Raw genomic sequence first — 15,492 nt, forward strand, 5'->3', positions numbered from 1 at the left:
GTACCATATTTTAATGTCTTTTGGTATGGCACGGTCGGGGATCAAACCTGCGACCTTCCGCTCTCCGGGCGGACGCTCTAACCACTACACCACGGAGGCGGTCCTTGTTGAAGGTGAATTTATCAAAGCATGCCATATGAGTGAGTTATTTCCTGTTATGTCTTGGTGTGTCAGCCTCATGTAGGAAGGAAAGGTGATGCCACTTCGGTGAAACCCACAAGTGTATGTATGGTTCTAAAAATCCAGAAACATACTTGGGGCCAACCATGTTTCAACCCACAGTCCCAGGTTTCTGGGAAGTCAGAGGTTCTTAAAATCCCAGAAACATACTTGGGGCCAACAAGGTTTCAACCCACAGTCCCAGGTTTCTGGGGTGTCAGAGGTTCTTAAAATCCCAGAAACATGCTTGGGGCCAACCAGGTTTCAACCCACAGTCCCAGGTTTCTGGGGTGTCAGAGGTTCTTAAAATCCCAGAAACATGCTTGGGGCCAACAAGGTTTCAACCAACAGTCCCAGGTTTCTGGGGTGTTAAAGGTTCTTAAAATCCCAGAAACATACTTGGGGCCAACCAGGTTTCAACCCACAGTCCCAGGTTTCTGGGGTGTCAGAGGTTCTTAAAATCCCAGAAACATACTTGGGGCCAACAAGGTTTCAACCCACAGTCCCAGGTTTCTGGGGTGTTAAAGGTTCTTAAAATCCCAGAAACATACTTGGGGCCAACCAGGTTTCAACCCACAGTCCCAGGTTTCTGGGGTGTCAGAGGTTCTTAAAATCCCAGAAACATACTTGGGGCCAACCAGGTTTCAACCCACAGTCCCAGGTTTCTGGCTTGCACCCCCCCAGACACACGAGCAAAGCAAGGTCATATCTATGCAAGTGGTTCTTTATGTATTTAGAATAAGATTACAAATTTGCAAAGGTCACTGGACTGCCTGTCTGCTGGATATATATACATGTATGCTCTCTGATATTCATCAAAGATTTACAGACAGGCTTTTGTCTCTGTGGGAGGGATAGGACTTCAAAGTAAGACAAGAATCCTCCACAGGGATCCTTGGTTAAGATTGAAGTCGGAAAGATCAAAGGCATCGTTAACCTGTTGAGTCGACAACGACTTGTGCTGAACACACTGCTCTCTGACAGAGTGGTTCCAGTCAATCACTGTGGCAATATTGTCCATACATTTACTGGGTATCAACAAACTTATGATCTATGCTTCCTTTGTTGTAACCATGGGGGTAAAGTTAGCTTACAGAAGATCTTTAAACTGTCATCACATCATCTGCACCCTTTCCTCATCACAACAGTAAGGCTGATGGGGGACTATGTATACAGAACATTCCTGGACTAACAGTCATTACCTATGATCTCAACATTATGTCCTCATAATATCAGTGAGGTGGGGTAGCATAGAGGTTAAAGCTGTTCGCTTGCCATGCAGTCAGTGATAGACCAAGAATAAGAAACATCTCAAATCTGGGTTTGGAACCAATTACGATCTGATTCTGACAAGGGAGATAACTCTACATGCCACCTCATGGTGTTTCAGACCACTGGTAGTCTGTCATACAGACCCTGAAGCAAATATATCCATGAAAGCCCAAGCAAGTCTAGAAAATGTTGCAAGTCTAGATTTTCACAGCTTCTGAAAATGAAGAAAGTCTCAGGGCTCCTTTTCATAATATATATATTTTTTTCCTATGAGCTTTTTTTCCCTGTAAAAATGTTCATTTCAGACACTAGTTGTTAGTCTAGACCATTGGATAACATCTGTCCTGTCTGCATATGTCATGGATGAGAATGAATAGCAGATGATATAAGGCTAAATAATAGGCGAACCGTACCTACAACATTTTCGACCTCATGATTTCATCCTGAATACTGGCTAACCATTTGTGAGAATTAAGGAAAACAAGGTTTTGTGTTTTAGTTGCATATTTGAAATAGGTAGGAAAAATTTAGGCCACCTGGGAGCTATGCATACATTCCTCATTTAAATAACCAGATACTGACTGAGTGACTGAGTTTGGTTTTACGCCGCTTTTAGCAATATTCCAGCAATGTCACGGCGGGGGACACCAGAAATGGGCTTCACTCATTGTACCCATGTGGGGATTCGAACCCGGGTCTTCGGCTTGACGAACCAACGCTTTAACCACTAGACTAGCCCACCACCCCAAATAACCAGATACACTAACATGAGATAAAGTGAGCAGAGATACAGTGGACATTTTACTGTCAATGATGATTTGGCAATAATCCCCTTACACTTCTACAGTTTTGTTGATACTTCAGACATAATCTTCTTAACTCATAGAAAGCATTTGCATAGAAAACACTGACAACATTCTTTCAACTGTGGAACTGTGGTGTTCCCTTTCTTTTTACCATCAGTATATAAAGAGCAATATTCATCTTGAAAGTAGCTGGACTCAGAATATTGGAGACAAAGTAAATGGTGTTCTAAGTAAAGAGGAGAGGACAAACTTGTGGTCAACTGCATAAGAAATGATCCACACCACATGAGACACGACACACAATCAGCCAAGGATATTCTGCTCCATATTCTGCTCGCCTTTCTTAACACATTTCTTTAACATCACACATCTAAAGTCTCAAATCAGACATTTATTTCTCACAAGCTAACCATTTTCGTGATTTTCAGGATGAGGTTGTACAAGCAGTAAACAGGACAGGTCCTATGGAAATAATCACTGGTTCCCAAGAAAATATGTCAGAGAACTCCAGAAAATCAGCTGTTATTAATGTCTCTTATATTGCCAGTAAATTGCAAATATTCCATCAATGTCTCTCCTTTAGTTCATTTAAAGGTTAACACAATAAGGAGGATGACATTTCATATGTTTCACTATCACGTCCCAATTAGCTTCCCAGCATGTATCATATGGTCGTCAAGCTGGGATCTTATGACTAATATGAAGAACACCCTAATCCTTGACAAGCATATATTTTGGACCAAAACAGGACACAGAACCAATACTGTTTATACTGGTGATGCTTCCAAAATGCCATCATCCCTGGCACCATTGAAAACCATGGGGTACAGCACCAAATGACCGGCTCCAATGTCAACAAAACTACACTTCCCTTCATTATTTCACAACATGAGCCCAAGTGTCCCATTTCAAAAGCCCTTATTACTTCGATTGTTTCCTGTCATTATACCTGTCATTAGGACTTTTTAAGTTAACAACCTTTGACCTACATAACACATAAAACACATTTTAACACAGAGTCCAAAATTACCCCTGTCAAAAACACTGCACCTTTGCGTAAAATGAAAACATCAATGAACGTACGTAAACACTATCACAAATATTTTCTGTAATTAAATGTTCAACTAAAGAAAGAATACAAGATTGACAGATGATATAAATAAACATTTCTGCCAGTTTCACCCACACCTAATTATTTCTCCATAAGAAACACATTAAACCATTTGCCATCCTAACAAAAACATATATTTTTCATCAGGCATCACTGAAGGAGCAGAATTTTTGTTCATAGTTTCAATTTTTCAGAAAATTCCCAGAAACACCACCCTTCGAGAACACACGATAAAATGATCAGAGCCTGTAACCGATGTAAATCACTGTACCGAACTACTGAGTATTTCAAATAGGATATCCTATTATCATAACATCATACTTGAATGTGCTGGCATAGATGTATGTTGACATAGGTATTCGTGTTACATCTGACTTTTCCCTCGCTCAGCAAGGCTCCTGTCACGCATGTGTTTCTTACATTGCTGCATGCTATGCAGTGTGCTTTAACAGATCCACTATAGGCCTGTCACAGCATCATAACCTCCTCTGCTCACTAAACAAGGCTTCTGTACTCTCTGCCTGCAGACTCATGTCTTCAATACCTCATATCTGAGGGTTTCAACACCTCAAAATTGTGGTCTTTGTTCTCCAAACCAGAAACAGTCTTACCTAATGAGAGTAGTTTTGTCCAGATGTAATATATTAAAAAGTAGTTAAAAAGTTGCCAAAATAATTAACTTTGATGAAAAAAATGTATACAGAAGGCATTTACGTTTTGGGTACAGTTCTATATTGTCATGAATTCAGAGAAATTACTATTTTTCTCTGAGAAGGAAAAGAGTAATACCTCAAACATATGAGTTGTAGTTCAGAATAGTTAGTTTCAAATCATAATTTGAACCACACCTTGCTCAATCAGAGCTTCAGTACAAAACGTAGAAGTTCCAAAATATTTCTAAAAAACCCACATACATAATATTAAGAAAAAGAAAAACCATCAGTGTGCCAAGGAGAGGATATATTCTGCAGTAATTAATCAGCTGTCAGTTTAATCATGAAGAATTGAAAAGATAGGTTAGTATTTGACACCAGTGCTTTGGTGCAAAACTTCATTGATTTGAACCCAAACTTTGAAAGAAATTGAAAAATCGGAAAATATGTTGGCAGGTTGGTAATTAGTGTCAAGGGAATCTTCCTGCCTGGAAGATGAGAGCTGAAATCAGTGCTGTCAGCTTGGCGATGAATCAGTCACACGTGACCGCTGATAAATATGCATGCACATAAACTCCATGAACCACGGATGACAAGTACCGTCCCATGCACCCTTGAAGGTACACATTTTACTGTTTAAGTTTAAGCTTCTATGAATAAAATCTTAGGGCCAGTACAATTTTATTTCTTCTTACAGATCCGCCGATCACATTTTTGTTAAGAATAAGAAAAATACTTTAAAATAATATATAATTTTTTTTATAATTTTCCCTGATACAAGTGAAATACTCTTGAAATCAGTGTGAAACGTAAACTCACTCAACTTATTTTTAGCTGATATAAACAAACCCAAAAAGTTAACATGGAAACTCAAGTGGGTTTTTGCCTTAACTGGTGATTTTTAAAAATAAAATAAAACATTCCCTCCTGCCTTTATGTTTTCTGAAGACAAACATTGGTAAAACAAGAAATGAATTTGGTCTGACCTATGGTTCGTTTGATTAGAAGGCCAATGGAAAATGATCATTTAATGTACAGGGTCTTTGGGTCTACCATGGAGAACCTACTTTGTGGATATTAGTTTTTCGAAATGAGGATCATCTCTCATACCACTGGCACAGTAACAGTCTATATTTCAAGGTGAATGCTGCCAAAATGTGCACGAAATCTGCTGAAAATGTTCTTTTTGGGGTTGTATATTCTAACAAGTTCTATCATTGATATCAAATTATGAAAAAAAAGATAAATTACTTTTGCACTCAAAACATCTGAAACAACTTTTGAAAACTGAGAACGAATTACAGTTCTCTGTGTGTGCCTTGCCTCCAGCTTAATTACCAGTCGTTATCTTAACTACATCTGCAAGTAAGAACCCTATGACCCATAATTAGCCATTTCTACATTAGTCAGCACTCGATTCATTGCATTTTGATATTTGCCCAGATAAAACAGAAATAAACACCTTAGCAATTACAGAGAAATTGTTACATAACATCCTACCAGTGCAGTCACATAAAGTGTAACGATCCAATGGGCATTCATCAAAGCGTATTTTCAAGAGCGCTTTCATGAGTGGGAGAGGCTATAACTTAAAATACACTGAGGTACATTGTTCGAGAATTGTAAACCAAAAGTCACTGTGTTCTTTAATCTGATTGGTTGAAAAACATGATCGAATAGTATTCGATTCCTGGAAATTCGTTGCATATTGATACGTACAAACATCGCTCACACCATTGTATTGATACGGTGTCAGCTGTGATGACATTCAAATCATATTGTGACGTAAAGTCTGAATGATGTCACAAATGAGCAGTTCCTGATGCTACCATGGGAACCAGCCGAAACGGCCGACTGATGACATTTCACCATACCCATACTCGATGTCAATGAGTGCAGACACAAAAACGGGTGTGGACCTTTTGGTTTACTTTTGTGTTTATAATGTCGATAAACATCATGTGTTGGCCAATTTCCGGGTGTTATTGAGTATTTGAAGCACGGGAATATTTCATTTGAAACCTCTGGGGAATATTTCATTTGAAAACCTCTGGCTGGCGCGTCGGTTCTAAATGAATTCCGTCCTTCAAATACTCAATAACACCCAGAAATTGGGCAACACATGATGTTTATCTCCTACATGAGGCTCAAGGGACAGGGTGAGTGGAAATAATTTAAATCTGTAATTTCACACACATTTAGCTGAGGGAAGTCATGGGTTAGAATTTGTCTTCAACAACATATGGGGGTGGAGGGGTAGCCTAATGGTTAAAGTGTTTGCTCATCACTCTGAAGGCCTGGGTTCGATTCCCCACATGGGCACAATGTGTGAAGCCCATTTCTGGTGTCCCCCCACCGTGATATCACTGGAATATTGCTAAAAGCGGCGTAAAACCATACTCACTCACTTACTTAACAACATATGTTTGTCACAACAGGTGACCATTGTGATCAGGTGATCAGGTGGTCAGGATTGCTGACATGGTTTATGCATGTTATCATATTTCAATTACACCATGCTTGTCACAACATCAATCCACTAATCCAAATTGTAGACATGGTTGATGCATGTCTGGTGACCAATGGGATCATGTCGTTAATTGCTGATTCACACGTGTTTATATAAGGTTGTATCTCAGATGCATAAATGTGTGCGAAATATGCATTATGTCGGAAAGCGCACGTTATATCTCCAAATCATCATCATCATCATCATCATTAGATGCATAGATTGATGCTCGTGATGTCAATCACTGGAACACAGGGTTGGAAATAACTTTAAAGTTGCTAGTGTACTCTGGTACAGTGGCACATGTAAAATCACTTACCCTGATAATTTTTCCACCATACCAGCTGTTTTCTTGTTGATTTTTTACATAAAGAACATAATTAACATTGGAAAGTCAACTGGACACCGGTACAGTGTGATATACAAATTTGCTTGCTCCAAAGAAAATATCTCTGGACTCGGGCGTCGGGCAATGGGTTTATTTCCACCCCTGGAAAACCTGGTCTAGGCTGGATTATTTACAGGCCACTACCATATACAGTGTAGGAAAGATAGCCCGTCCCAACGACCGAGACGGGTGAATCTTGTGGAGGACGGGTTAAAAAAATATCTAGTCCGTCCTCATGTCGGGTCAATTTTTGCAAACCAATGACATATATATAATGCTTATAACCTTTTTGAATATTTACTGCCGAAGGTGTTTTATGTATATTTGGAGGACAGGCTAGATTTTGGCAGGACTGGTAAAAAATTTGACCTGCCAGTCCTGTGGACAGGCTAGATTTTCTACATCTTTCCTACACTGCCATATATATATACTTTTTTTAATTCCTCTTGAAGAGAGTACAGTGATTGCTGTTGGTTGTGGATTTAAAGACAGGAGTCAAGAAAATAGTCCCATAAAACACAAGGTTGACAGTGAGCAACGGTCCATTCAGTTGGGCTAGGACACAATCTCAACTTATGGCTTCTTCCAACAGACTGAACGAATCACCTAGCAAACTTTTTCAGCCTAGCAAGCTTGATTAATAATAACTTACACATCAAATTTCAGGGAGAGTAATTTACCAAGGTAGACTACTAGCCTGAATAGTGATAACAATGCAATGCAATTTTTAAACTCTACTAGCTCCCGAGATAACAAAACGTTAACAAAAATAACAACAATAAAATAAAGCAAAAATGATTCCATATATGGGACAGCAATCTCCAAAAATTGTTAGAGACTGGAATTTAGACATAGTCAGCATATATTGGCACCACACAAACCCCACACTGTTTCTCTTGGTGCCATGGAAACCCACCAAGGATACAGAATATTATGTTGTTTTTATACTGCTATTGGCAGCTCCGTGTTTAGTTTCTACATTATCAACCTTCATATTCTTATACCACAAGTCTTGAACCTTAAGTGGTATGTTATCAGTGATTAGTTAAGCTTTACCTAGACAAAAGTATTGATTTTTTGGTTATTGATTCTTTGATCGTGGCAGTTTTAAACAATAAATCAACTGATAAAATGACAGCATGCCTTCAACTCTTACCATTTTTGACCTACTTACCTACAATAAAATTTCCAAAACAATGCTAAAACTTACCTTGCACCAAAATTAATCCACAGATAGTCCCAAAACTATTTCCTTTCAGGATCAATTTCCAGACTACAAAACTAGTGCTAATTTCATGTAAATAAGCTTAATGACCTGGTATTTAACTGTCAAATAGACATGTATCTCCCTGAAATAACATTCTACTTACATGATTATGAAGACATATATAAAAATACAATGACCAACCTCCCTTGAAAGGTACAGATCCAAAACATGACAGAAAATACCTTGCCATAGAGACTCCTCAATGTCAAAGTCCTCATAAAATCGACTATTCATGCTGTCAAGCTGAGAATCTTGCTTTTGTCCCAGTAGAATATCTGATTCAACTGCAATCAACACTCCCACAGGTAGACACTGACACTCGACTCACTGCTTAGCGTTAGTCCTGACACAACATGCTGTAAATCTCACATAACATTATTGTCTCATGTGATATAAGACTATATTGTCTGTGTGATACAACACTATTGTCTGTGTGGTATAACACCCTACTGCAGAGAGTCTGATATACCCTGTATAGCCAGCTACCAGGATCACCTGTCTGTGTTTGTTTAGCTCAGCACTAGGGTAGGAAGGACACAGATACTGTGTTTACACCACTGTCGTAAAATGATAAGACTACCTGTCACACCGTAATGGCTGCCAATTGTGATAACAATCTAGTTGTTTGTAAACTAAAGATCAGGAACGTACACCATTAAGGGCAGATATTAATCTCAAGAAGGTTTCTATGCCTTTATTCGCATGATTAGAAGGGATTGAGTTCCTGACTCATCATGTCCACCACATGACAGGTATTAATACCTATACCCATCCACTACCTCTGTGTGGCCCCTACATATTGATCCCACTGTTAGCTGCATGCACAAATGGGTCGGCTGGAACTATAAATAATAGTACAGATGGGTCATATCACTGAATAATCCTTCTTTTATTCCATTCCAGATGTTGCCATAAGAAGGTGAATGTGAGCCTCACTGACTATAACTTATAAGTCTCCCATGTTATTTTGAGTGTGTTGTTTCATGCTATTTGTGGCCATAACACAGCACAGGGGAATAAGAATTGGCTTAATTTCACTGTAGGGACAAAAAAAAACTTACGGCAAAACAATAAGAGTGCCTTTAAACCCAAACCCTTCTTTTGTCCATCATTTTAAGATGTAGGCACTGAAGTCAGGAATACAGGCAGCTCAGTCACTGACTCCAAAAGAATTGATCAGCACAACAAATTTACATTTTAATCAACCTTTGTATGTTTTTTTTAAAAAACTAATTTCTTCAACAAATCTTACATTTACACATTATGTTTTCAACATTGCCAGGATTGTCTCCCTTGTTACCTGTGTGGTGACCCCACACCGACTACCCCAGGGCCTGAAGCAACAGAATCTGAGTTTATCACTGCAACATTTTCCCGTTAGAGTCCCCTGACATTTGGAGGTGTGTCGAGTGTGTTATTTCATGTGGTTGAGACGGAAATCAGAATGAGGCTCAATCCTTATCCGAGTGGCATCCTGGGAAGATACTCGGCAGTATAAATAAACATCTATCCAATCACATTTAGCTCTTCACCTGCTTGCACCCAGACAGGGGGCGCTGTATCGGGGTCATACATCAATACATACAAACTCTGTTGCGACAGCGTTTCAAGATCATTTAGCGTTTATTTTACACTGGTGGCATTAAGTCCACTGTTTGTTTCTGATTGAGTGAGTGAGTGAGGGAAGGGGTGGGTGGGAAGCATGAGTGAGTGAGTGAGTGAGGAGTGAGTGAGGAGTGAGTGAGTGAATGAGTAAGTGAATGAGTGGATAAATGAGACGTTGGGTGGATCCCTTGGTTTAATTCCAGTTGGAACAGTATTTCTATGGTAAAATCATAATCAACTTAGTGGGGATGGAGAACACAGTTTACTTTGATTACAATGACACCCAAAAGTGAGTGAGCGAGCAAGTTGGTTGGTGTGTTACTTCAGTATAATTCTAGTTTAACAGTACTTCTGTAAAATCAGCTGGATGGAGAACCAACTGAATGGAGACCTTAGACGTTAACTTCCATGGTGAATCCCAAATGCATGATGTGAGACAGCGGGTGGGTGTTCAGGCCATTGGTTTAATTCCAGTTGGAACAGTATTTCTTTTGTGAATCCTAAAAGCATGGGCCTGGTGCTGACTAATGAAGAAACCGTCAGTCCAACTTAGGCTTCACTTTGTACCCTAAACTAATGCTTAGTCTCTGAATAATATAATTTTGATTGTAACAAATGAAACCATTTAAATTGAAAAGGAGCCCAAGGGAGACCACAAACCCTAAACCTGGGGAAATCTAGACTTGCTTTATAAAGGGCTAGCATTGCAGGAAAAGCAAGGCTGGTAGGAAAATAATATAGTTCAGGGACTGAGAGACAGACTACTTCTACTGATGCCAGTCCAGTTCCAGATCATGGGTTTTAGGCATGCCAAAATGACAGAACTGATAACATTATGCAGCAAAAACCCAGATAAAATCTAGAATTACAAAATCACATCAATTTGTCAATTTATCTCAACATCTGATTTGTATATGAGAGATCAAACATCATATCTAAATTATTAAAATCCAAATTAATTTTGAAATGGAAAATTGTAATATTTTCAAATGTTCTTTTCCCGATAACTCATATTTCATATTCCAAAATTTATTCATCCATCACCAATTCCCAACATGGCAACAGTATCGACACATTTCCTGTACATTACCTAATTGTGTTAATGGTTTTGCTACCAAATTATTCAATGTCTCCCTGGAGGAGTATAGATATCACCCAAAACTGGAAAACAGCCAAAAATATTTTCATGACCATATTTTACAACTAATACATGACATCTACCTTCAAAGCTTTTTTTTCTTTATATGGAAAAAACAACAACCCCAAAACATATTAGTCAAAAAGAATCTATTTACAACTAAAGAATAATACAATTTACCAAAAAAATTCATAAAGATCTGAACATTATTAAGCTCTTTGGCAAAACATTCTTGATTAAACAACTGCAACCTCCCTATCCCTAATACAGTAGGTTCTTCTACCATAGTTCCTCTATTTAATGTTGAGTACACGATATGCCAGGTAGTTTTTGTTCCAACTATGCAACTTGGTGTAGACCAGGAAAGCTAGGCAGTATCTGAGGACCTCTGTGCAAGAATTCATTCCAAAATAAACAGGACTTGAACATCATATTGGACTTGTATTTGACTATACATATGAGCTACATCATCCCCGGAACAAGAGTAGATAGACAGATTGCCTAGGGAGAAGGGTATAACACCCCGACACCCTCAGGTAACACAACTAACAGAAGCATTTTAGAAAACTTTAAAATTCCATACTGATAAGTATCAGTGAAGACAGATCGAATCATAGGACAGAAATTGAAACTATAATGTTCTGTTTAATAAATTGCCTGAATGTCTGAAAGTATATAATCAACGATATACTATGTAAGGGATAACTGGACATATATTAGCTCTGATATCTTAACAGTAGCTACACAAATATGAATAGTACCGTATATATGGAAAGATAATTTTCTGGTATTCAAACATGCATTACAGTGATAAGCACTGCTGAATGATAAGATGATGTGATATGACATCAAATTGCTACTTTGTTGAGAATAACATGACATAATATCCATTGTTTATGATATCTCAGGGGGACAATGTAACACTATCTGAACAATATGCTAACATAAAATAATGTTTCACATTACATTTAACATTTCTACAGATTTCCTAATTTACTTCCTTTAAATTGTAATTGACTTCTTTGATAGAATTGGGCAAGTCCCTCACTAAACAACCACTACAGACAATCCATATTCCTTTCTGGATCATATTCAATAAGAATCCATGAGTTTCTAATCACACCCAATAGCAACGCAAACCCAAGCCGAGTTCTAACTCATGACCTAGTTCTAAGAACTGTGACAAACTGACAAGTCTTCGACACAACAATTATCTTGAACTGGAACACATGATAGCCATGATGACCAAGCATCTAAATGTAAACATTCGTTCTTGGTGTTTCTGTGCACCAGTGACAGTCAACATTCAGAGTGCCTGGAAACTTATTCTGCCTTGGAACCCAAAATGGAGTGAGTGAGTGAGTTTGGTTTTACGCCGCTTTTAGCAATATTCCAGCAATACCACGTCGGGGGACACCAGAAATGAGCTTCACACATTGTGCCCATGTGGGGAATCGAACCCGGGTCTTCGGCGTGACGAGCCAACGCTTTAACCACCAGGCTACCCCACCGCCCCCCCAAAATGGAGACAAGCATGGGTACTCGGATCTATTCAGGCTACAAATCCCAAAGAGAGACAATCAAGGTATACTGGGAACCTATTCTGACCAGGTCTTCAAATCATGTGTAAGTCCACGGCCCAGATGATAATAACTCCCATACTTTAACATAGACTTACGACTGTCATAGTGCTAGGATTGTTTATTGCAGATATATTCTAACTTAATGGTGTCAGTCACACAGATGAAATGTATTTCTGTTACTTTAGTACCTTCAGTTATAATTAAGAAAGCAATTCAGGGGTCTTTATTTCAAATTGCCTAGATTCTGATATTACTTGGGTAAATGTCAAGGATCCACAGTAAATACAAAATGTCAATTGCATTGTCAGTCAATTGATTGTTGTTTAATACCGCACTCAGCAATTTTCAAGCTATATGATGACATTTTGCAAATAACTGAATCTGGACCAGACAAACTGGTGATTGACATCATGAGCATAATAAGCCAAGAACAACTGGTCATAGGTAATTACCACTTTGAGTAAACCCACAAGTACAGGTATGGATCTAACAAACCGGGGGATTCAAACCCACTCTCATAGGTTTCTGGCATGCCCAAGCAACTATAGAACACTTGTCCCCCACTAGCCACATAAAGGCAGGCTTATCTCTTGGATATATATCAGTCACTGACTTTGAATGAAGAGATACTATATGAACCTATAACAGTAAACAGTATGGTTTACAGTTTATACAAAGAAGAAAACTCTACATACCTCTCCTTGCCGCTGCACTGATGACTGAGTCTGTCTCCGTACACGTGTCACAAGTTTCATCTCGACTCACTACAGATGCATTTGCACTGAAATAAACAATACCATATGTGAATATATCTTTTTTCTTTAATAACCAATTTGGAACATGGCACTTTGGTTTATGGGTGGTAAAACCCACTGATACAGCGTTCGATATTAATCTCTTTTAGGAAACCCACTACATGAGAACTTATATAGTTCAGGTGAATTTAGGATTTCAAATCTGCAAAGAATGGATACTGGTACAGTCCAGGGAGGTAACTCTGTGATGACCACTGAGCCATTCCTGCCCTTGATGGTTTTATATGGCTTTGTTATTACATTTTCACACACACTGGTGATTAATAGGATATAACTGATATCACATATGTGTGTGAGTGAGTTCCTGAGCCATGACTGGCTACTCCATGGTGATGAAAGTCAGATGATGGACTTCTTTCCTGATGCTCATGATTTCTCATGCTTCAGTCGATTTCACCTATCTCTGAGTCATAACCTTTCAGAAGCTTGTGTGACCCGTGAAGATCCGGGGTAGAATAGGTCTTCAGCAACCCATACTTGCCTCTAAAGGCGAACTATGCTTGTCGTAAGAGGCCACTAATAAGATCGGGTGGTCAGGCTCGCTGACTTGGTTGACACATGTCATCGGTTCCCAATTGCGCAGAGCAATGCTCATGCTGTTGATCACTGGATTGTGTGGTCCAGACTCGATTATTTACAGACCGTTGCCATAGAGCTGCAATATTGCTGAGTGCGGCGTTAAACTAAACTCACTCATTCAGAATTTTGTTTGGAGTGAGTGAGTGAGTTTGGTTCTACGCCGCTTTTAGCAATATTCCAGCAATATCACGCCAGGGGACACCAGAAATGAGATTCACACAAAGTACCCATGTGGGGATTCAAACCCGGGTCTTCGGCATGACGAGCAAACGATTTAACCACTAGGCTACCCCACCGCCCCAATTTTGTTTGAAGGTCACAGTAGTTACAAGCAGTGAGCTGTTATCCAGACAACATCAATGATTATCTTTACAATAAGCATGAAAGCCACGCATGAGAATAGCTTCAGTATGCATCAATTCTAATCAGGGCTTGATATCAATATATCATGCATCAGTGACAAATATATACATCTACATTCACCAATTGCATATCAAAGTATTCAAATTAAACATGACTATCCCTGAACTATCCTTTGAAGACAATACCTTTAAAGTTTGTTTACCATACCACATAACTGACCATTGTTTTGTGTGTAATGTCTCATGCTTTCTTTAACGTCATGTCATCAAAATGTGGGTACTTCAAGCTTTGTGAGTCACATAGCTTTTAGCAATTTTCGATATAAAATCAAAATAAAGTTTCTTTAATCTACCCTTCAGGAGTGAGTGTGAGTTTGGTTTTATGCTGCTTTTAGCAATATTCCAGCACTATCATAGCAGGGGACACCAGAAAAGGGCTTCACACATTGTACTTAATTGGAAACTCGAACCCGGGTTCAGCGTGATGAGCGAACGCTTAAACCACTAGGCTACAGAACCATATCACTACCCTTCAGGAAGATGTGAAGATAAACTGGTTATTTCCCTGAAATGGCATCACAAAATCTTTCAACTTGACCAACAAAGGAGATTTCTTGATTCAGAGAAAATAACATGCTCATCATACATCAGATCCTCCCAGAAATATTACAAGTTATTTCAGGATATTGTAAGAAAATACTGCAAGACCACTACACATGCAGTTCATCCAATTTCGACATTCATAGCTGGAGGTAAACTTTCTGCCGAAATTCTGGGCCTGCAACAGCAACAACAGCCACAGAGCAACAGCTGCTCAATGGCTTCAACAGACATCTTGATTTCAATCATGGAAACTACGCATGGCTTGGCTCTCTTATGCAATGAAAGCAAGCATTGCTTCTTCTGCGCTGTTTTGACAGATGTCACAATGCTGGTTTGCAGCAAATTCCCAATTATTTAGCTTGTTCCTGAATAGGTAGAACCAGAGCTGGGCCTTCAACAATGAGCCCAAATGCCATGGGTTATTGTCTCAGTACACAGGGAGTCAGGATACAAAAGCGACATAAGTGTAACAGTGTTAACCCTGTACTACCGGGGTTAGAATTCAATATTCAGGGTTACAATTTAATATTACTGAGCTTCAAATTGATTTGAAACCTATGGACCAAGTGACCAAAAACTTGTGGGATGTTTTAAACAGCTTTCAGCAACAACCCAGCTAGAATGAGGCTCCAATGTTTTACA

General features: G+C 39.0%; 1 protein-coding gene across 6 annotated transcripts in view; it reads right to left on the bottom strand.

Annotated features, from left to right (window-relative positions):
* LOC124271416 (segment polarity protein dishevelled homolog DVL-3-like) overlaps positions 1-15,492 on the bottom strand; it is a 98,190-nt gene that overhangs the window by 50,198 nt on the left and 32,500 nt on the right. For all 6 annotated transcript variants that reach the window (XM_046706568.1, XM_046706567.1, XM_046706566.1 and 3 more), the window contains exon 4: positions 13,187-13,272. In XM_046706568.1, coding sequence (XP_046562524.1) covers positions 13,187-13,272 — 86 coding nt within the window. The remainder of the gene's footprint in view (positions 1-13,186; positions 13,273-15,492) is intronic.

This window comes from Haliotis rubra, unplaced genomic scaffold (assembly GCF_003918875.1).
Source record: "Haliotis rubra isolate DU_JTF1 unplaced genomic scaffold, ASM391887v1 Scf16, whole genome shotgun sequence".
NCBI classification, from domain to species: Eukaryota; Metazoa; Mollusca; class Gastropoda; order Lepetellida; family Haliotidae; genus Haliotis; species Haliotis rubra.